This window comes from Antrostomus carolinensis, unplaced genomic scaffold (assembly GCF_000700745.2).
Source record: "Antrostomus carolinensis isolate BGI_N321 unplaced genomic scaffold, ASM70074v2 scaffold1823, whole genome shotgun sequence".
Classification (NCBI taxonomy): domain Eukaryota; kingdom Metazoa; phylum Chordata; class Aves; order Caprimulgiformes; family Caprimulgidae; genus Antrostomus; species Antrostomus carolinensis.
The window spans coordinates 48,658-71,235 of record NW_010305650.1 but is presented as its reverse complement, the minus strand read 5'-3'; the positions used below and the strand labels follow the sequence as shown (position 1 = coordinate 71,235).

The following is a 22,578-nucleotide window of genomic DNA, read 5'->3' as shown; positions in this document are numbered from 1 at the left end:
CAAGATACCCACGGGGCAGCCTGGATGACCCTAAGTGAGCAGGAGGCATTTGGTACCCAGTTATAGAGGTCTTGTGTACAGGAAACAGAGAAAGGCTCCTCCAGAAGCGAACGAGAGCAATAAACTGATGTGCATGCTGCCACTTATGGCAGGGAAAAGTTACTCGTTCTCCATGGCCTGTAGGGCTAGGCTAGAGCCTGGGAGCACCACCCTTCCTCAGCACCCAGATGTCCAGGTAACATTCAGGTATCAGTCCTGGTTGTGTTCAATCCTCACCCCCATGTGGACTCCCTCTACAGCTTACAGGAAAAAGCACGTCCCCTCCTTCCCCACACCCTGCGAGGTGGAGAGTGACGTCAAACAGATGGATTTTGAAGTTCACACGAGCTCTTGGCAGGGTCCAGACTTTTGTATTCAGGAGGTGTCTTATCGTTCTGCACTTGTGCACAGCAAGCCCCAGGCGTTTGGGTGTGGGTGTCTTCACAGCCGGCTCCACCCCAGTTGAAAGCCAAAAGCATTTCACCACAAGGCAATTGAATGCTTCCTTTCATGCACAGGAAGAAGGTATCTGTTGTAAACCTTCCCTCCCACTCCCCTTTTTCAAGGAGTGTACAAGTCTGCTTGAAATCTTCTCCACTTACAAGTGACAAATACTGGAGGGTTGGCTTTTCCCTAGTTTTCCATCCACCCCTTCCCCCTGCCTGTATTATCTCTGGTTTGGGGGATTTTTTTTAATTGCTACTCCTGTTGCAGTTTGGAAGCTGGTAGAAGGAAGCTGTTTTTCTCTCCCAGCCAGGGCGCACATGAGGCTTCTGAGACTCAACACCGAGGGGAGGGCACGGGAAGCTACAAGCCACTGCAGATACCTCACACAATATGCAACCACCTTCTATGCAAACAGTGAAGCTGATGTTGAAGGCCAGCTTGGCTTGTCAACTCAGGGACCTCCTGAGGTAGCAGCAGGAAGAGTCACTGGTCAGTGCTGAAGCATCCACACCCAGCTCCCCACTGCGAGTATATTCCTCCTGATCTCTGGATGTCATTGCAGCTGGGTGAACCCTGCAGGGCTACTGGCAGGTGAGTGTGACCAGCAGTAGCCTCAGCTTCAAGTTGCCTGCACGCTGACATGTGGGGTCATAAAAAGTGGCATCCAGCTACATGCTGCTAACTCACGTTTTCCCAAGATTATCTTTTTACTAAGGGCAGCTACACAGGATTTTTGCAAACACCCTAGTGACTTGGGAACACAAGGCACTTCAAAAGACATGAGGGTTTGAGCTGATAAATTTTTCAAAAAGTGGAGTTATGCAGCTTTGAAAAAGCACCAAAATTCTTCATTTTACAGACAACAAGAAAAAAAAAAAAAATCTCACTGATTTCCAAACCTCCAAATTCCTCTTCTAGTGCTGCCTGTTAATGAGTCTGCTTAAAAATGTGTCTAGGGCTTGCATAAAAGTCACTGCAAAGCCAAAACCTAAGTCAAAACAGACACATACTCCGAAGTACTGAGAGTGTCATTTACTTGGCAAACGAGCTGTGTATCTTTTAGCTGTGTGAGTGGGCAGAGGGCAAGCTTTGGAAAAAATTCAGCAAAGATTAATGAGTTTGAAGAAGGTATGGGACAACATACTTTCATTCCTAAAGAAGTTGTAGTGTTAGTTATGAAGAACTGGCATCTGGTCAAAATTATGTCCTCACCTGCGATTAAAGAATTTGGCTTAAAAAAAAAAAAGCATTCAAAAGTAATTCTGAGCCTGAGGGGGGGGACCAAAAAACAAACAAAAAAACCACCCCAGTTCCTTTTGATTCTGCACAGAAGAGTTCCTGCCACAACTGGTGAAGGCCTGTTCCCCTCTGTTCGTCCTGACATCACCTCAAGATGGACAGACACAGCAGTCTTTGGAGGGCTCTCAATACCTGCAACCAGATGGAAGGTTTCAGGAGCTAACACACCTGGCAGCGACCTCCTTCAACATGTAAGGACTCTGCTTCCTGCCAATGGCACAGGCCAATTTGCAAAACGGCGTGTTCCCCTCTCAGCAGTCTGAATTATCTGGGTTGAGAGAAGTCAGCAGGTCTCTCTGCTGCCTCCCCTACCTTCTCATCTCTCTACCAGTGAGAAATCACTGGAATGAACAACTGGAAATGTTTGCCTACACAGAGCTCTTTGCCTGGCAAACAAATGGGAGAGCAGCACACGGAGCAGCATGCCAGAAGTGATCCATAAAGGGGTTAACCAGAAACCCGTTGTGCAGCTGTGGCTTCTGCTGCCAGCCAGTTCTGAACCAGGTACATCTCACACGTTTCATTCCCACTGACCAAACTATAGGTAAAAAGTGAGAAGAAAGACCGAGCAGCCAAGTCATCATTCACCTCTGATGAAATCCCATACTCCCACTGTGGATTTTTCCATGATGTTGATGCCCTAGCACCTGACTGGTGAATACAATCAGCCCTTTCTCATGCCCATAACAAGGCAAGAGCTCTCCTTCCTTGTTAGCTTTTACATCAGACCAGAGCCCTGGCATGAGATTTTCTCCTAACAACTGAAGGAGAGACAACTCATCCTGCAGATGACCACCTCCTTCCTTAGCACAGATAAGCATGGGTCTAGCCACCTCTTCTCTCTTGGGTCAAGGACTTTGAAATTCATTCTCTGTACAACCAGAGTTTTCTGATCACTGAAACCCAGCAGATTTAGCAATAGGGGAGGTGAGCAAGGATCTCTTAATAAGGCATGAAGCATACACACTCAAAGAAGTGCACAGAGGCAGTCTAGATGTATCTAGTGCTTCCTTTCCTTAGCTTTCAATTTCAGAGCACACCACTCCTACCAGTACTCTTTGGTTGTGGGAGTTTCAGTTAGGAGTATCTGATGGCTCCCTGCAGCAGCATTACCCTAAAGGCAACACCTGCAAGAGCTTGTAATATTTTGCAAAGATGTGTGCTAACACCCACATAATCACCTTTCGCATCTCAGCTAATGTCGTCTCTGGCCTCACACTCCAGCACAATCCTGTTTGTCAGGCCAAGCACGCCCCAGCAGCTCCTACCACCTCACACCACCAGGCATTTTCCAATCTACCCCATTTTGCACCAGAGCAAGTGAACCCTGTGCTGGGTTTCTTTCAGTTACTGCAGAGGATGGCCCCTAAGCCAGGACAGCTCACCACCAGCACAACTGGTTGGCAAGAGATCCCAGTGCCTACCTGACAAATAACGGACTCTACATGACATGCAACCTCCCATCTAAACCCTGAGGGTTTGCAAACACAGTGTCAGGTAGAAAAGCACAGTTCTCCCTAAAAGAGTTCTGATGTTAGCTCTGCAGATGGGATTTACCCACCCCATCTGAACTCAGGCTGAAATAAAGCTTCAACACAGGCACCAGATACTGGGTCCCTGAGCACAGAAAACTCCCAGAGTTGTGCTACCAACACACTGTAGTGATCTGAATTTCGCTATTCTGGGGGTCCAACTGTGAGTGCCCTAGGAAGGCAGACTCCTCTTTCTTGATACTTCAGATTTAAGCAGACCACAGGCATAGCATGGTGTCAAGTCTGACCTGTTGCCTTGAAGATTTCTCCATTGAAACTGCCTTAATCTAGCAAAATATCACTTGAGGATCTGCACTTGGAGGAACTGTAGCTGTCTACAGCACTGTGCCAAGCAAAGGAGCTCTTTAGGCAAGGACAGTTCCACAGCAATTTGAAAAGCTAGGTAATTAAACAATCACAGATGTATTTAACTAAAATAAAAAAGAAAATATTTCCTTGTGCCCCCCAAAAATAAGCCATATCTGAATGAATACTTTGGGTTTAAAAGAAGATTGCAGCTGGTCACTGGGCTATCACATTAATCCTACAGCTTCTAAACTTAAAAGAAAGACATGTGTCACATCCACCTATCTCTGAATCCACTTCTCAAAATACTGGGGACTCACAGCTGCATAGGCAGATACTGACCTTCAGTCCCAGTCCAGAGTGAGGCCTCTGAAAGCAGGAAGCTGCTTTACTGTACTGCTTTTTGGTGGACAGGAGAATCCCTAACAAGACATTTCTGAGCACCAAGCAGAATGAATTATAGATCCACTAACCACATGTGTCAAGTTCTCCAAAGAAAAAAGCGAATCTTTCCACAGTCCCACCGAGGGGATGACAGCTACTTCTGTAAATACCAAAGCATCCATGTCTGTCTCTTCAAAAAGGCATTAAGCAGTGCCCCAGACCCAAAAGACACCTTTGTGGGGCTGTCCTGAGCAGCAAGGCTATCTTTCATTTATCAAAGAGACTGTAGTCACAGCTGGAAATCTCAGGAGAGCAAAGTCAGTGTATTTACTTTTAAACAACTGAGCCCTACAGGAAGGGTAAAGTGTAAACAGGAGAAACAAGGAGAATTGACTTTAAAGGGGAAAATCTCTGCTGGTTAGAAACATGATTGTTCTTTGTAAATACAGAGGATAAAGCAAAGGTTCCTTCAGGCTGTACAGTCATTATATGGCAAGCTGTGCATGTCTTGTAACTAGCTAGCTAAAAAGCATTGGCAAGCCGCAGATCACAAACTCTCCAGGTCTTTTGGCACTGTGTAGTTTTAGTGGGTTCTAGTCTTTGTTTCTGGTGCAAACGTATTTTAATCAGGTGCTCTGAAGGTCATAACATCACAAATAATAAGGGCATCACTTAGAAGGCTGCAGTTCCTGCATTTCTACAGGCTGATCCAGCAGGAGCTGTAAACCATGCGATGAGGAAAAATCCTTACTCCCCTCTCCTGCCAACATTACATTAGCATCAAACCCTGCACAACCAACCACAATAAAAACCAACTTACAGTTCATGCAGCTTCTGACAGAAGCTCCAGCCATCGGGGTTGATGCGGGATATGGAGTTGTTACTGAGGTGAAGCTGGTGCAGAGATGAAAGCCCGTACAGAGAGCCACTGTTCACTTCCGTCAGGCTGTTGTACTCCAGGTGGCTGTGGAGAAAAATCAGAAGGAACCGACAGATAAGAAGCACTGGTCAAATACTGAAGAATTTCCAACAAGGACTGGGATTTTAGCCATTCCTACACCTTTCTACGCACCCACGTGGGTATGTGCACGTGTGGGCATTTCTGGTGCAGGTGAACAATAGAAATTAAAGAACACCACAAAGGAAATGACCAGAACGAGCTGTGACTGCAGAGGTATGCTCCACTGCAAGTAAACTGGGCTTAAAGCATCCCATTCAAGTTTTTATTTGCAGAGTCTCAGTTGTGTGACAGCAGCATCCAGAAACATGCTGCCTTGATCACTTGTGACCTTGCAAACACACCTGAAAGCCAGTTGTGTTGGAAGTTTCAAGCATTTCTCTGCAATGACTATTCCATTTGTTCTCTCATATGGAAAGAACATGTCACTGAGATAGGCCAGCTTGGTTTCCAGGTATCCCAAGAGGCAGAATAATCAGGTCTGCAACACGTAACATGTAGCAGTCAAAACAAATTTGCAGAAACCAGATGAGCTTTTATTTAAAGACCAATTGAGATCTTACTGAATGTTCAAACTGTCAAACTTCCAAAGGAATACTGCCACAGCTTGAAAAACAGGACTTGTTTTATTGAACACCTGGTAAAGCAATGAGCTTCACTAAACTGTGGGTCAGCTAAACAGAAGCTGCTGCAGCATGGCAGAGCTCTGTGCGTGCAGTGCAGAGAAAGAAGCATGAGGACTGGCACAGGTGCCCACAGGTCTCTGATGGGAGTCCTTGCTAAAATCCAGGGAAGGACATGGTAGCAGGTAAAGTCTAGGCTGTTTAAGAGAAAAGAGTCCATTTCTCCAACTTACAGAACTTGCATCTTGGCTAGACCCCAGAAAGCCCCATCAGTCAATTTGCTTATGTTGTTGCGCTGGAGTTTCAGGACTTCCAAGCTGTCCAGTCCCTGGAACGTCAGGCCTTCAATCAGGCGGATGCGATTCCGGTTCAGCTCCCTAAAATCACCAAGGCCATACAAGTTTATTAAATCCCAGTCCTTTCTCACGAAATCATCTGTGCAGCATACAATGGGGACAGCAATGCCAACAACTCTTCTGTCAACGGTTCCCAGGAGAGAGCAGAAGCGCACCGGAAATTTTAAATCTCAGAGCTAGCCAGGGAAGTCAACGGGTGTGATCAGTTAAATAAACTCACCCTGGGACAGAACTCCCCTATAGAGAAATAACAGAGAGAGTGCGGCAGTTCCTCTTCATCCCTCCTCTCTCTGCAGTTCTTTTAAGCCATTTATCCTTTTCATCAATTTTCACACGTCATCCTCTCTCAAGCAGAGACACCATTTGAACCAGTATGTTTAACCTACATCAGCATTATTTCCTTTACAACTCATTGTTTTTACAGGACCTGCAATCGCCCAGTAACAACGTGCTCTGAAACAAGCTGGTGCCATAAGAACTGTGAGCCCAAGAGAAAATTTTATGGCTACATTTGAAAGGAAAGCTGTCAGTTCCCCTGACAAATTTCACATTTTTTCCTACTATAAGAAACTAATAAAGAGTGAAACAAGTTGTTTCCAATAACAAGGTATTTTAGTATTTTGTGTATACAAAGATCTCGTGAATTGGTTCATTAATTTTTATTTTTTTTTTTCACCTGAGTGGGGAGGGAATCCTAAATTTTGGGAATACTTTTTTTTCTGAATAGCAATATGAACATCATCACTTTACCAACCCATATAAACAGCCTTATGGATTGCTAGACGCAGACACATCACTTGAAAATCTGGTTCCATCAAGTCAGTGGAAAACTTTATCCACACAATGCACTGAAGCTGAAGATAGAGCTTTTATAATTGAGACATCTATGCACGTACAAGACTAACACAAAGGTAGTTTCCTATTCAGTGTCTGTTTTAAAGAAAATGGTGAAGGTTACAACATCAGAACTTGTTTTGAGAAAGATGAGGAAGTCATAGAAACTTTAAGTTTACTTTTTTAACTGCCTAAAAAAACAACGTTGAACTTACACTCAAGTTGAGTGCAATTAAAGTCAAGTAAGCAATTAAAAAGTTTGCAGGCCTAAAGACTCTTGCCTTACTGTACTTTCCAGGCTATTAGTGAATTAAACTTTGCCAGAAGAAAAACAATACACAAATTCCACAACACATCCAAGTCTGTATAACTTGCAATTCATTCATGTTTATCTGTAGGGTTAAACAACCAGCTGTGAGACTCTTTCAGTGAAAACTGTGCCCCTAAACAGATTCAGTTGACCCTCGTTTTTATGACAGTTTTGTACATGATGCAGACGAACACAGTGGATTAGAAGCTCTCAGTCAATGGACAGTAACTTCCAACTGAGAAGAATCAGACTTTAAAGATACATGTGCTATTGTGTCACACTGTTAATCCCAAATTGGCTATAAATCCTACATGTATGCAAGCACAAATGCACACCCATTCCTTAGACATGTCTTGGCTTAAGGATCTGTCTCTCAAATCAAGAGGTTCCCATTTAGAGATGTGAGTTCCAACAGCTTTTGTGGACTTTATGTTAGCAGACAGAGGTTGACCTTTTGCCTCTCAAATTTGATGGAAAGATGGCAACAGGCCTCAGGCTCAGCTCGTTTTCTCCAACGGGAGCAGAAGGCAAAAGCTAAACCATTAGTGCTACTATTTTACACACAAAGCATATTTATAGCTGCAGATGTCTATGTGTCCCCATGCAGCTCCTGTCATTCGGAACACAGGTAGGACAACAATGATGTGTGTGTTAACTCATCTAGAGTGCTATTTTCTCTGCCCTAATATCACTGCACAGTTTAACGACCTTCCCTCATTGCTTTTTTATTGCCACATAAAGATACCTGTGTGGTCCTGAAAAACTAACCCGGTAGCTGAGCTTTGTCACTCGCAGTAGAAACATCTTCCAAACCTCTCTTGTGCCACAGGCACCAGCAGCTTTTAAGGGAATGGATTTGTCTTACACAAGTGCACAAAACGCTGATGTCTGCTGCAACATCTCTCCCTTCCCACCCACTCAGAAGAACGGCCTGAAGAGCCAACAGTTAGAAGATAAGAAAGACCTCTCGCCCAATGTGTTTTACTAGGTGCTGGCAGAGGACTACTACATGGTGTATTCTGAGTTTTATAGATAGCAGGTGAGGAAGGGTGACATTTGCTGTGTTTATCCTCACGGACATTTTGTCTCCATAAAGTGTGGCTGAGCTTAATTAAAGTGCACGTTTCTACTCACAGTTGTGTTAGCCTGGGTAGCCTGAACGCCTTGACAGGAAGCTGAGTGATCCTGTTTTTACTCAGACGAAGTGTTAGCAGGGTCCGTGACAGACTATCAAAAGCACCAGGCTCCAGGGTGCTGATTCTGTTGCTCCCCAGGTAGCTGCAATAAATCACAGCAGAAAAATGAACAGTTCTGTCAGAAATCTCCTTTTATCAGCATCTGGTTGGTCTCCAGACAGGCTGGTGAAATTACAGAGGTGGCTTCAAATTAGTTGGATTTCTGGCTGCACAAAGAGCACAGTGCCTTTCCCAGAGCCATGTGATGAACATGGAGAAGTGCCATGCAACTCCCAAGAGCTCCTTCATAGCCCCCTACTTTAGCAAGGCAACTGGGAGTGGAAGCCATAAACTAGAGAATATTCCAGTGCAGGATAACTCTGTGCATTCTCTAATTCTTAAGGTTTTTCCCTCAGCATCTATCCCAGGGCTCTTTCTTACTTAGACCCTGGTCTCAGCCACAGAGGCTGTTCTTACAGGACATCAGGTAAACATAAGTCACAACACCATCCTCTGATATTCTCTTACAACCAAGTGCAGAAACTTTGACACAAACTTTAATATAAGCAGAACGTGTCTGCACCTTTTAGAGGTACCTAAAACATGGATTATGTGTCTCTGAATAGGCAGCCATCTCTATGAGGAGGGTGTTATTCTGATTAATCCCTGGTTTCCTTCAAATAACCAGTGAGAGATTTCTGTTCCTAAGATGCAACAGCCACTTTAATGATGAAATAGTAATTCCCCCTCCTCTCTCCAGACGCACACGGGCAGATCTTGGAAGAAGCATACACACTTCCCACTGGGGAAGAAGCACAGGTCTGCTGCAGACAGTTCTTCTGAATTCCAGGTTTCCAGCTGTAAGGACACTCACACCTAAAGGATGCAGGATACCGTTTCCTCTGTTGCAACATTCCCGTGCAACACAATGAATAATAATCTGCATTCTTTACAGATATATCAAAAACAAACAAACAAAAAGCTCAAAAAATAACCTGACAGCGGGGACAACGTACTGCCTTCTAATTCTCCTTTGCACTTAAAATCCTGGTAAATAACCTTATTTTGTATGTTCACACCCTCTGCTTTTTTTAAAGAAGGTTTGAGGCCCTTTTCTCTGCTGTAGTAACTCAACAAAAGCAGTTCCCAACAAGAAAAACTCACAGCTCCTTTATGTGAAGTCCCTGTGGAAAGCAGCCGTTTCGGATTTCCGTGATGTCATTGAAACTCAGGTCCAACGTTTCCAGGGTAACGTAGGGCTTCAGCTGACTTGCTTCAATGCTGCGGATCCTGTTGTGGTGCCTGAAACAGAAGGAGAAACGGAGAGAATTTAGTTCTCTTAAATTAAAAAAAGAGAAAGAAAGAGTATCTGAGTAGCTGAAATCTTCCCTAATCCCCACGCTGCTCCTACGGCCAGGAGAGACTCGCTCACAGACATCTACAAGCTTCCAGACACTTTTTCTGGTGTGGTACAAGACTTTTCCCTCCTACAGTACTAATTCCATTCATCAGTTTTTCTTCCAGTAATTTGGGCTCGGTCTCCTACAAGCCTGCATTTCCAGAAGGGATTTGTTACAGTCAAGGACTGCAGGGCTGGATTTTAATCCCCCAGGCAAGGAGTGCTGATCAATGGTTTAAGCAACCTGCCAGTGTTTTACACAGAGGATTTTCAGAGCAGGAAACAGATGAGTAAATAAAATCTCAGCAAAAGTTACAAAACATCGTTTCCTTAATTCCTAAGGATTCTTCTGAAAACTCCCAGCTTTGGACCATGTTACAAAGATTTGTAATGCACAGAAATACTGTGAGAGGGCTTGCAAATGTTCTTGCAAACATTTCCCCATCTTTTGCTACCTTTGTCCCACTGTGCAATTAGGACAACCCTGCAGTGCCAGTGCTCTGCCCGAGCACCAGCTGCAGGATCAGACCCTGTAACAATCACCTGTATTTGCTGCCTTACCAGTAGCAGCCTGAAGGATTCAATCTAATGATTTAATTTGAGAAGGTACTACATGCTGTCCTCAGGATTTCCACAGCCATCAAACAGTTAAATACTTCTAGACCTCATCTGTACTCAACAAGGTCTAACTAAAAATCCCCCGAGTCTTTTCCTCTGACTCCTTTCTGGCCCGAATCAGTAGAGAGAACAGTAACCAATTAAAAAAATACATTGTGCATTAGTCACAAGAAGCAGAGCACATGCTTGATGTGAATTTAGAGCAGTCACTGATATTACTGGCAAGGCTGTGAGTGAGGCACTCCAAACAGAGACGCTCACCAGACACTTGAGAACTTGCTGAATAATAAGAGATAGCAGAGAGGGTTCAGACAAGTACTGCGCCTTAATCCAGCCGGCTACCCACTGAGTAGACAGTAAGTATCCAGAAGAGGAGACAGCAGCCAGCGAAAGCACTCCTGAACGCAAACCAGGACGTCCCAGATCTTCTGATAAAGCATCACCTCTTTAAAACAAAAACTGACGGGTGAGCCGACCACAGTCTTCCAGGAACTGAAGCTGATGGGCGTCTGGCAGCCTGTGTTCTCCAGCCTCTGCCCCATTTCGGGTTCTCCTAGGAGCTCAGACAAGCCCCTTTCAAAGAAAACCTCTCCCCCCCAAAAGAAAATACCAAAAGCATTGGGAAAGGACTTGCTCCCCACTCTGCGATCTGCTCCTTTACCCTCCCTGTTATTAAAACCAGATTGTTTCACCACCACATTTGCTGGTATCTGTAACAGGAAGAGGGTAAAAACTGCATCCCCAGAACAATTGCTTTCCAGAGACTCACCCTTTAACCAGCCAGCACATGACCCTCGCTTACACTGGGGAGACATTCGCAGATATGCTGCTTTGACAGAGGAGCTTAAATGCTACTTAATTACTTCAGTGCAGGCTCACAAAACGTTAAGGACAAATTTTACACCACTATAGCAGCGTGCTGATAATATGAAGCAAAAAGGTGTCAAGAAAAATCGAAGGGAAGTCATAACTTATGTTCTCAAACTGGTTATTTCATGGGTTACAGGCACACAATCTCTACAACCACAAATTATACAGAAGGCGATGATATGGCTGCTATCCCAATGACCAATACTCATTTACAACTCGGAATAAAGACTGAATTTTCACATCCATGCATAGTGGAACAGAGGTCTAGTGAATCTATACTCTAGTGAGACAAAAATACAGGAAAATCCACTATACCAAAAACTTCATGACCTCCATAAACTGAACACATGGGCGAAGGAGACTGCTTTTCCCCAAGGATTAGTTTCTTTAGCAACACACTTGATGAATAAAATCAGCAAGTTAAAAAATTTCCATCCTTTTTCCTCCTCAAAAGAAGAGAGTCCATTAAATGTCTGTGTGACTCTGATTCAGGAAAGTACCTCAACACAGACATAATTGAAAGCAAACCCCAAGCATGTTTTCTGGAGCTCTCCTGACGCAGGAGCTGCGAGTTCAACTCTGATCTCATCCAGGCTGTGATGGCCGAGATTAATCTGGCCGTAAATTAACAGGAAATGAAGGCTTGTACAAACGAACGTGGAGAATCTATAAATTACCTGACGATCCCTGTGCAGGGCAGCTAAGTCTGCAAGAGACTGAGAGCACAGACTGAGTTTGGATATGAAGTGCTCTTCAGAAGCCAACGGGGTTTTTGTTTTGTTTTTTTTTTTCTTTGGAGTATTAACATTTCTGTGCTTTAGTTGCTCAACATATATCCAATCTGCCTGCCTGCCAGATCTCCCAGCCCATCCCAGAAGACAGACTTTAAGAAGGGAAGAAAAGGACAGGAAAGAACTATTTTGTTTGAGCCATGTTCACAGATTCCAGGTGACTTCTGTCCGTGTGCCTCTCGCTTTTCATGTGCTACAGCTGGCAGGTTAAATGGATGTATTATTTCACACAGGAAAAAAACAGGCTCCTTTCTCTCCCTCTCTCTGTCTCCTTCAAACATGGGCTGACTCCAAATGTAACTCTCAGCTCCAAACACCATCCCCAGCCAGTCCCAGCTGGGGAATGTCAGACAGTTTGCTGCAAAGCACTGCACCCTCTTAAAGCACTGCACTTCAAACAAAACCAGCCCTGCCGACTTTTCCTATACACCGCATGTGATATGGATGCAACGTCGTCCAAACCTTTTCCTGGCTTGATTACATTTTATTTTTCATTCTTTCAGTTAAGAACTGAAATGTGATTTAACCCTTCCTGTTATTACTTGGATCCTTTCAGTTCCTCTGCCTTTGTTCCCAATCTCATTGCAAGGGTGTTTTACAGAAAAAAAGACTAGTGACGTTACGATTTTACCACTCCCCTTCAGCACTAACTGGAAAAGGGTTGGATTTTTCCCAGCTAGCTCCTCAGTTTACACTTTGTTGGCTTCAAAGGTGACAGATCAGATTTTAGTACCAATCGCTGAAACCAGGCTTTAAAGCACAAATTATCGCTGCTTCCACAACCAATTTGCCTCCAGGTGTCTTTTCTTCTCCCCACTCCTTAGGTATCACAGCCTGGAAACAGCTTTCCCTGTCTCACTTCAGCCAGTGTTACCTCAAGAGTATATGATGACAGGGCTTCAATGTGAGATTGAGCAATTAGAGCCGGGAGTAGGAGCCAAGTCTCTTAGTTTCTATTCCCAGCTCTGGCACTGACTCATCTGCCTTGGGCAAGTTTCTTAACCCCTCTCTACCTCTGGTTTACCAGTCTGTATGGGAATGTAATACTGGACTAGGTTGATGCAAGACTGCCTTCGCTGAGGACTAAGAATTTGGAGTGAAAGCAGCTCAAGTGAAAAAGAAATCATAGGAACTAAGGAGCCCATCCAAGTCCATTTGGGTTTGGTCATGAGTATGGGAGGATCTGGCTAAAACAGTTGAACTTCCCAGTTCTTACCCAACCTCATTCCCAGAGACACCCCATTGGCAGCTAACACAGACCCTGAACTGTAACACCTTAATGCCAAACTAAGGTAAATCAAAGTCAGCAATGGATTACTCCACCCTGAGCTGCTTCTCCCTCAAGGTCAGCACCAGCTACAGCTGCAAATGGAGAGAGGTGAGGGAGGCTACCCCCTAACCATCACCCCTTAACCCACCCGCACCCCGGGCCAACACCCCCAGGTAGTGTAGCCTCTTAGCCCCTGCATTTTGTAAACTCTTGAATAGACCCCTCAGGATTACAGGAGATTTGGATTAACCTCAACCACCTCTTTGCTGAACCAAGCCTGGAAGGACCATGACAGGAAGCGAACACACACTCTGTGCTCCTCCAGGCTGCTGTGAGACAGAAAAACAAGTAAAATGTTCCAGTGAAGCCAAAGCATGTTTGGGTTTGCTCTAAGTCAGGAGGGAGCCGAAGGGGGTGGCAGGAAAACAACAGGTGGCACAAAGTCAAAAGCTTGCAGCATTTCCAGGAATCTCAGCTCGTATTTTAGAGGTAAAGTTACACTTTAATCCCGGTGGGTTTTCCTTGTCCGAAGCGTTTTTGAGAATATTTATTCGATAAACAGGCTGTGAAACATTTTCCACTGGACCTAAGAGGAGAAAAATTCACCTTCCCCTTTGCAGAACACTAATCAGTTTAATTTAGATCGCAGCTTCAAACTACTCGTGTGAAATCGATGCAGAGAGCAGCGCAAACACGCTCCTTTGTTGTCTGAGCCACGTTCACTTCCCCTCAAGCTGCTGCCCTTTAGAAAGCGGACAGGGGAAAATCAAAGCAGACCCTCAGATGGGAACGTGCGAGGGGCTTCGGTTGGACTCATCTGAAAACAACCAGCACAAAACCTCCTGGTTTAGACAAAGCTTGAATTAAGGCTGGCAGAGCTGCTGGGAGTCTGCAGCATGAATGTTTGGTGTGAAGTGAGGCTAAAGGCAGGGAGAAGTCACATGCTTGGCCTTCATGTCGTGTCAGCTTACAGAGCTGGCGGGGCTCACGAAAAAGAAAAAAAGCAAGTGGTAATGCAGCAAACCTATTAAACCAACACCTGCCAGAGGCATCAAAAATAAAATCAAGCTTCAAAAGAGAGGCTCCGCTCCTTGGGCAGAGTTCTATTAATATGTGAGCACATTTTAAAAATTAGCATATGAGGGAGATCACAAGACTAGAACAGAGAGATTAAAAAGTTCAGGGTTTAGTTAATATTTCCATACTGGGAAAGTATTGAAGAAACCAAATGCTAGAGCCAGAAAGAGTGATGGAGTTTGCTACTGCAGGACCAGCAAGGTTTGGTGTCAGAGACAGGCCATGCAAAGCAAGTGAGATCAAAGGCACCGTAACAGGAGCCGGATCACACACACTGTGACTAACCCATGCCTGGAATTACCTGCCCTCCTCCCCCTCCACCTGCTCAATTCAGAGAGGATGGAGATTTAATATTGATCCTCCTAGAAACACTAGAGAAGATTCAAGACATGGGTTCCTACACTCTCACCTTAGATGATCTGCCATCTGATTTTAGCCTATCACTCATTACACACACATGAAAAAAAAAAGAATTTTTAAAAAAATCCTAGTTTCAGAGTGTAATACAATGCTGAGCAATTTTCCTGAAAAGGATGAAAGGGAATTGACAATGTGGGAGATGTGTTTGCTTTTACAACAGCAGCAACATAGATGTTTCTGTCTGTTCCAGTCACCTTATTACAACCAATAACTGAAGATTTGTCCCAAATGCTTCTTAGTAATATACAGAAACAAGGAAAGAGGAGAATGTCATCGTGACCTGGACATCAGCTTTGACTCAAAGTTCATACAGTTTATCAGTGCACTATTTCTTGCATGATTTTAACATGTTACTTAATTTATTTGTTATTTTTTTTCTTCCAAAGGCTTTATTGCAGGAAGATTGCTGTACTGCAACTTCTGCTTTGGAGTAGTGAAGCGATCTCTGCATCAGAAGATGAAATGAACATGCAGGTGACATGCTGGAAACCTGTGACCCACCATCCTTATACACAAGACCTTCTCTCCAAGACTGAGCTGCCCAAAACTCATAAGCCCTCACGCTTCCCAACTGCTCTGGGAAAGCCCCAGTAGCTGTCTACACTCCGCACTATTATGTCAGCCCTGCCAGGATAATCCATAAGGCTCAAGATTTTGTTACAAGAATGCACATTTTTACCCAACACAACACGCGCTGTATTTGCTTATGGGAACAGCCCCACGTCCTTCCAGAGTAAGGCTGCACGGGTTATTGTCCAGGCAGGAAGCAAGGATGCGTGGAACCAGCCCCCACTTTTCTCAGATGCTCTGAATCATTCCTCCTTCCCTGAGGAATCCTGGCAGACTCCCAGGCTGTGGCAGATACAGCTCTGGCTGTTTGTTCAGGTGCTGGCTGCACACACAAGAGCAGAGCAGTGGCAGGCCAAGCAGCCACATTTTAGGGTCAGCCACAAAAAAAAAAAAAAAAGACCAACCAAACCCCTGAAAAATCCCTTGTGTAATTTTTCACAGGTATTTTGCATTTTTCTTAAAGGTTTACATGCTCTGCCTGAGTCTGTATGTGAGCATCTTCCCTCTCCCTAGTACTCCTTCAGAAAAAAGCATTTCTAAGATGTAGCAAACAAAACCTGTGACCATTTTACACTGTTTTAATTTAAAACTGTCATATGTAAGCATAAAAGCAAGAACGGGCTGACAGAGCTAGTCCAACTATATCAAACAAGGGCAGAAAGTCTAAAGACATTTCCCCATCTGCTGTACATCAGCCTGAAAACTGATGTATTTCAGGGGCTTTCATCCATCAGGTTGTGTTCTTGCCTTATGTTGGTGGGTCAGGACGGACAAGCATGAAGCAAACTACCCACAGCCATACACAGGCTACAACTGACAGGGACTTCAAGAAAAAGTGGTTTTATTTTATTTTTATCCTTTTTTTAAGGGGAGAAAAAGAAATACAACCTTTCACAGTGATGTGACTGCACTTCTGTTCCAGGCCATGGACACTTGCAGTCAGAAAGCAGTGTGGGAGATGGGACTTGCTCACTCATGCCTTTGGACCTGGGAGCAGCAAACACCTGCAAGTCAAGCCAGTGACACTGCAAAGGGCTGGGTTATAAACTCCTTATTCCCACAAGCAAACTATTACTCACACAAATATTTCCACTGCAGTCAACAAGACTAATCACGTGAGACCAGTGTGACTCAAGGGCTGTGCTTTCACTGTCTATTAAGGGCTACTCCATGGCCACTCACAGAAACAAACTCACCTGCTTCTCACATTGATGGTCCACAACCACTGACCCTGGTGCAGTCCAAGTGTGGCCTTAAAGCATCCTTGTGGGTACCTGACCATGGGCAGATGTTATCCTACCTCCAGACACGCTCTGGTAGCTCTTTCATGAGGCAGCCATATGGGTAAGAGTTAGGCAGAGATCAAGTATGTTCTTTAGAAGCTGCATTCAGAGCAGCTGGACATAACCAAGCACCTGGATTTGCTGAACATTCATTAATGGTTTTTGTTGGGTTCAGTATGAACTGCATGAAGGAAAGCCTCTCTTCTAACAGAATGAACACCACCACATCCAGTGAGACACGTATTCTCTTAGGATATTTCCCCACTAGCAGTGTTTACAGAAGTTTTCTGACTTGTTAGAACCTTAAATCATGCATCAGATCCACCGAGGTAAGTGATGTAACTTCTTAAAGCTCTCTCCCTCACTTTGATCTGCATTTACTCTCATTAGACTTTTTTTTGACTTGCCACCATATGATTTTGGATATTTTTTGCAACACGCAACTTCCTGAGCCTTTGGCATTCAATCTCAGTATCAGAGTAAAATGTGTGGGACAGGCAGGATCAGAAGTTAGCCATCTTTAAAACAGAGGCTGTCTTATCTCCTTGGCAGACTGCACAACCTGTTACAACATCAAAGCAAATTAAGATTCCTGAAGACAAGACAGTCTCTGTTATGGGCACAGTCCCCCCATCAGCAACAGGGTGGTTCCAAGAGGACCAGGGTTTCTGCTTTCTTCTGGTTACAGTGGATGTTTCATGAAGATTGTACTCCCCAGAGGCTTTGTCAATGATGTATTCACAAGGGCACAGATCCATTAAAAAGGCTGGGCAAAGCATCTTTCATGGTCTGTCACAGCCTCTCTGTAAGGAGCTTTCCTGAACTTTTATGAACTCAGTAGGAGAGCACAACCTTGCCTCCTTGTGTGCAGCTCTACCTCAAAACATCCCAGCAGTTATTCTCAGAGTCACTGTGTACATCCCTTAACAGGATGATGCACCTGCTAGGGCTGGGGCCAGCGATCTTCAGCAGCACCTGCCCAACTTGTAATGCAGCTTGTCCAGTTCTCTGGCACACGGGAGGGAAAGCACCTCTAAGCCACTGAGCATAATCAGTGCTGGTTTTGAAACAGCCCATTTGTGAACGCTCATAGCTCTGCTAGTCTTTCACCCTTTCTCCTCCATCTCTCAATCCAAACCGCTGCTCATCACCCTTCATCTTCTTACATTCCCTGACCGCAGTCTGGAGTAAGCACTGAGAAAGGCTGCAAAGGAGAGGAGGGGCCCTGCTCAGTGCTCAACTCTGTTAAGAAGGAGGAGAATTGTCCCACAGGAATAGAAGGAAGAGAGTCATATAAGGTAAATAGCAGTTTTCATACAAGAATGCAGGAAACTACATGGCTCTGCACCAGCTGTCTGAACGGGGTCATGGGGCTCAGCAGAGCCTCTCTTGAATGAAGGGTTCCATCAGCATTTGAAAGGGATCATTCAGTTGCTAGCAGATGACAGCCAGGTCAGTGTTTTTATTTTCTACATCTTATGCATTTGGTCTGCTACTGTCTTGCTCCAACACTGGCTTTTCCTCTTCCATTTTTACCTCAAGGGCTTTCTTCTAATGATGATATATACCAGCCAAACCTAATTTTCTATCACAAATTAAATGCTTAAGCCAGCCCTTGAAGCCAAGAAAGAGCTCAGCTTCACCCCCACTGGTTTGCTGCTCTGATGAGTTCCTGCTCTCCATGGCCCCACACTTGCACAGCACCCAGCACGAGCAGCCACTCCATGCCAGGGCTGCTGCCTGGCCCCCCCACCTCCTTATCACTGGCCTCAAAGATGAGTCAGGTTTGTGATGTGGAAGAATCAGATCCAGCCCAGATGTCGAGTTAACTAACCCAGAGCAGAGGCTGGAGCAGTTACCCTGTCCCACTCCCAAGCAGAGACAGCAGTCTCTTCATTTTCATTGCAGGCAAGTTTTGTGCTTCTAATCAACAGGGGCAGCATTTTCATTTGAAAGCCACTAGGATCCAGGATCACAGGGTATGTAGGCACTTTTATCCTTAAATCCTGATTCTGATTTTAGAGTCTCTTTGTGTAATAAATGATCAAAGTAAATAAGATCCACCACAGCCTAGTGAGTGCATGTGTTTTGTGGGTGGTTTTGTTTTGCTTTTGTCTCTTTGCAGGAGCGAGGAGGGGAAAATACACAAGCGGAGAAGCAATTTAAGTGCAAACCAAATGTAATGACTCTGCCCATGATGCTGGGACATTAATCCAAACTGTAATTACAAGCAGACTTCTTGATAACATACACTGTTTGTGCCTGAAAGCCATGATGTGACACAGGGGCTTTTCCCATCTTTGGGAAAAGACAGGAGCACAATGAAAACAGGTGGATTTAACTACAAGAGATCTGTGACCCTGATGCTAATGCATAATAAATAAATAAATAAATAATAAAGAATTCATCTGCTTTCCAGGCCAAAATGTCTAAGCCTGAAGCAGAAATTGCTAAGACTTGTCCCTTGAAGAAGGCAGCAGTTGGAGAAACATTCTTGACTGGCCAGTCAACCTCCTGTTAACACTTAGGAGATGCAGATAGGCTGCCTGGTTAGTCTGTTCTGACATGACACACACTTGTGCTCTGTTGAAAGGGCTTATCTGTCTTGTCAGCAAGGTCGCCAGAACAGGGATAGCCTCTGGGCAGGCTTCCCTGCGAGCTCTGCTCTGCTGAGACTGTTCAGCCTGCAAGAAGGAATAGTTCCTATGTGGAAAAGCAATGGTCAAGTTCACAAAGGAGACAGCTCGTCTTAACAAGTCCAGGCACCCCGTTATTAATAAACCATGTCAATTAGCAAGGATGCCTTCAGGAAACTGCAGAACAAGGTTTGTATGGCTTCTATCAGAAACAGCGTGGCCAGCAGGACTAGAGACATGATCATCCCTCTCTGAGTGGCACTGGTGAGGCTGCAACTCTAATACTGCATCCAGTTTTGGGCCCCTCACTACAGGAAAGATGTTGAGGTGCTGGAGTGTGTCCAGAGAAGGGCAACGGAGCTGAGGAAGGGTCTGGAGCACAAGTGTGCTGAGTTCACGGCTGAGGGAACTGGGGTTGTTTACTCTGGAGAAGAGGAGGCTGAGGGAAGACCTTATCACTCCCTACAACTACCTGAAAGGAGGTTATAGCAAGGTAGGTCTCAGTCTCTTCTCCCAGGAAGTGACAGGACAAGAGGAAACAGCTTCAAGTTGTGCCATGGGAGGTTTATATTGGATATTAGGAAAAAATAATTCACAGAAAAGCTTGTCAAGCTTTTGAACAGGCTGTCCAGGGAAGTGGTGGAGTCACCATCCCTGGAGGTATTTAAAAGATGTGTAGATGTGGTGCTTAGGGACATGGTTTAGTGGTGGACTCAGCAGTGTTAGGTTTACAGTTGGATTCTTATGATCTTACAGGTTCTTTTGATCCAACCAAAACAAGTCTATGATTCTAAGGTATCAAAAGATCCAGGGAACAGAAAACTTAAGCTCTGAAGTAGAACTGCTGTTGTGCTAAGCCAGGTTGGTGTAAAACACTATCTGTTCAAGCTTCCCTAGAGCAGAACTCATAAAAATCAGTGTAAGCATTTATCACCATTTAGCCACCAAGTTCTTCAAGCTTTAATAAGACTATTTACATCTTCAGTTCAACTTATTCTGAAAAAGATGACAGCTGTCTCAAGAGCATAAACTGGAGGGGGGAAAATATACATTTTCAGTAAGACCACCAAAAGCTGTTCCTTTCCCAGGGCACCTGGAAAATTACAGAAAGGTCAATCTCTTTCCTTGGTTGTTTATTCTTAAGCCCCCTCTGTTCAGTAACTGCTTCCACACAGTATGTGATCTCCAGTATATGGATTGGATAGGAAAAGGTATTTTAAGTCTAAAAACAATGATCTGTTTACACATTCTTTCCTTTGCCATCATCTCTTTGCTCTTCCCCTCTCCACAACTTACTTTTCTCTGCTCAGATCTGACCACTAAAACAGTTTTCTTTTCACCCGTACGCCCCTGCACTCCTGTTTCATTTTCCAGCTGCCTTTGCTATTTTCCCTGATGCACAATTGAACTTTAAATGGTTTGACAGGCAGAACATGTACTCACCCAACCACTTATTCCCAATCAATATTCACACGGAATTCCTGTTAACAAGCAAGAGTTATGCACACACTTGGAAGGGAAGGTGGCCTCTTAAGAGATCACTTCATCTCAAGGTATGACTGATCATTTCTCATCTACCTTAACCAGCCATCAGATCTTTCACCCCGCACACCCCCAGCAGGGTTGTTTTTGTAAGAGTAAGATGGTAACTTCTGACGTGATCTCTATTGTCCATCTCTGCAATTAATCAGGGAATTTAACATGGGTTAAAAATAACAGGAAATCCAGCACGTAGCCAGCTTTTATTCAGTTAAAAGTGAGCTTTCTAGAGATGACTTTTGCTAATCTTTACTAACCTAGAGATGGCAGGATCACATTTTAGGGAACACTGTTTACACTAGTGTTCCTTTACACAGAAATACACACTATTCCTAAGGGTGCCAGTGGAAGCAATGATGGAAGTGTTAAGCATCGTACAGAGCAGAAGGTAAATGGCAAAATTGATGTTTTACTCACTGGGCTTTGAACCACATGGGCAGGATTCATTTTTTAACACCTCTGATGAAACAGTTTTAGCCTTGTTACATGCAGAGGAACTAAAAGACACTTGTTCCTGTGTGTCAAGCCTTCCAGGACACTTGAAGGTAAACAAAACTGAGAGATTTTGAAAGTGCTTTATGGCACCATACTTTAACAAAATAAAAATCACAATCCTACCCCTACACTTGTTCTTTGTCCTCACGAGGCATCTATCTGCTGCTCTGAGCAAGCACCACTGGTCTAACCAGAATAAATTGACAACTGATAATGAGGACTAACTGGGTAATCTCAGTAGGGGTGAAAGCATAGAAATGGTAACACATACGGAGACACTCCTGATTTTGTGCAATTTTGTTAGAAAGCTGAATCAGCCAAGCTTTTGGAGAAAAAGATGGGTAGAGAATTCTACCCTGAAATAACTTGCTTTTATTACAGCTGCAACTCTGCTTTTACTCATCCCTGAACAAACTAAATTGCAATTAAATTGCCATTACCAGCAGTTTTTAAGCAAGAAACTCCAGTATGCTTAAAAAAAAAATAAAATAAAAAAACCAAACAAATATACAGCCACCAAAAAAAACCCACACAACCTTTCAACTCAGCAAGTTATTTATGTTTGGAATCTGCTCAGCCTGTGAAGACTAACAAAGGAATTGCTTTTGTAGACATGGGCTTTATTTGCCATGTGCCATTATATGAGACAGTCAATCTCACAGATATTAATAGTAGCAAGTTGGGGCTATTCTAAGGCTCAAATATGAGGCTATTTTTCATATTGACCTTAACAAAAGATCATGGTCGCAAATGACCCTTAACAACTAATCTAGACTTGATCTGCAGAGGCACAGAACTTGGAAACCATCTTGTGCATTGTACATGACACACCTGCTCTTGGACAACGCACCAGAAGATGGTTTACATTCAAGCCCTGGGGCCATACCTGCTCTTCAGCTCAGAAGAGGTGGGCCCACCCAAACAAGAATTTACTTGGTCTTGAGGTGTAATGAATACGTGGGACAAAAAAAACCCCAAAACTGTTCCAGTATTCCAACTCCTCATCTTGTGCTCTGTCCCACAAGAGCACTTGTGTCCTCTTCTTTCTCCAGAACAAACACTAACCTAACATGGCCTGCTAAGCAGCACACAGATGTCAGAGCAGACCTAGTGCAGCCCAACTCAATTCTCAATGTGCAGGAGAAGCTGCCACAGCTGCAAAAAACAGTTCTCCTCAGTAAATACACAATAGCCTCAAGGGCCAACTGGTATTCTGTGAGCTGCCACCAACTTTCACTATCTTTTTCCTTTGGACAATTTTTACACTGCTCTACACATGCCCAGATTGTTTTCTGATACTCTTTTGTCGAGTCTGAGAACTACATGCTTTGCTGCTGTTGCTTTTCT

General features: G+C 44.2%; 1 protein-coding gene across 1 annotated transcript in view; it reads right to left on the bottom strand.

Moving 5' to 3' along the window:
* The window catches only part of LRIG1 (leucine rich repeats and immunoglobulin like domains 1), a gene marked incomplete at its 5' end in the record, with an annotated part of 53,284 nt that overhangs the window by 19,138 nt on the left and 11,568 nt on the right, over positions 1 to 22,578 (bottom strand). Inside the window, 4 exons of the mRNA XM_010164833.1 lie at positions 4,828 to 4,971; positions 5,822 to 5,965; positions 8,223 to 8,366; positions 9,428 to 9,565. Of these exons, the coding sequence (XP_010163135.1) occupies positions 4,828 to 4,971; positions 5,822 to 5,965; positions 8,223 to 8,366; positions 9,428 to 9,565 (570 nt within the window). The remainder of the gene's footprint in view (positions 1 to 4,827; positions 4,972 to 5,821; positions 5,966 to 8,222; positions 8,367 to 9,427; positions 9,566 to 22,578) is intronic.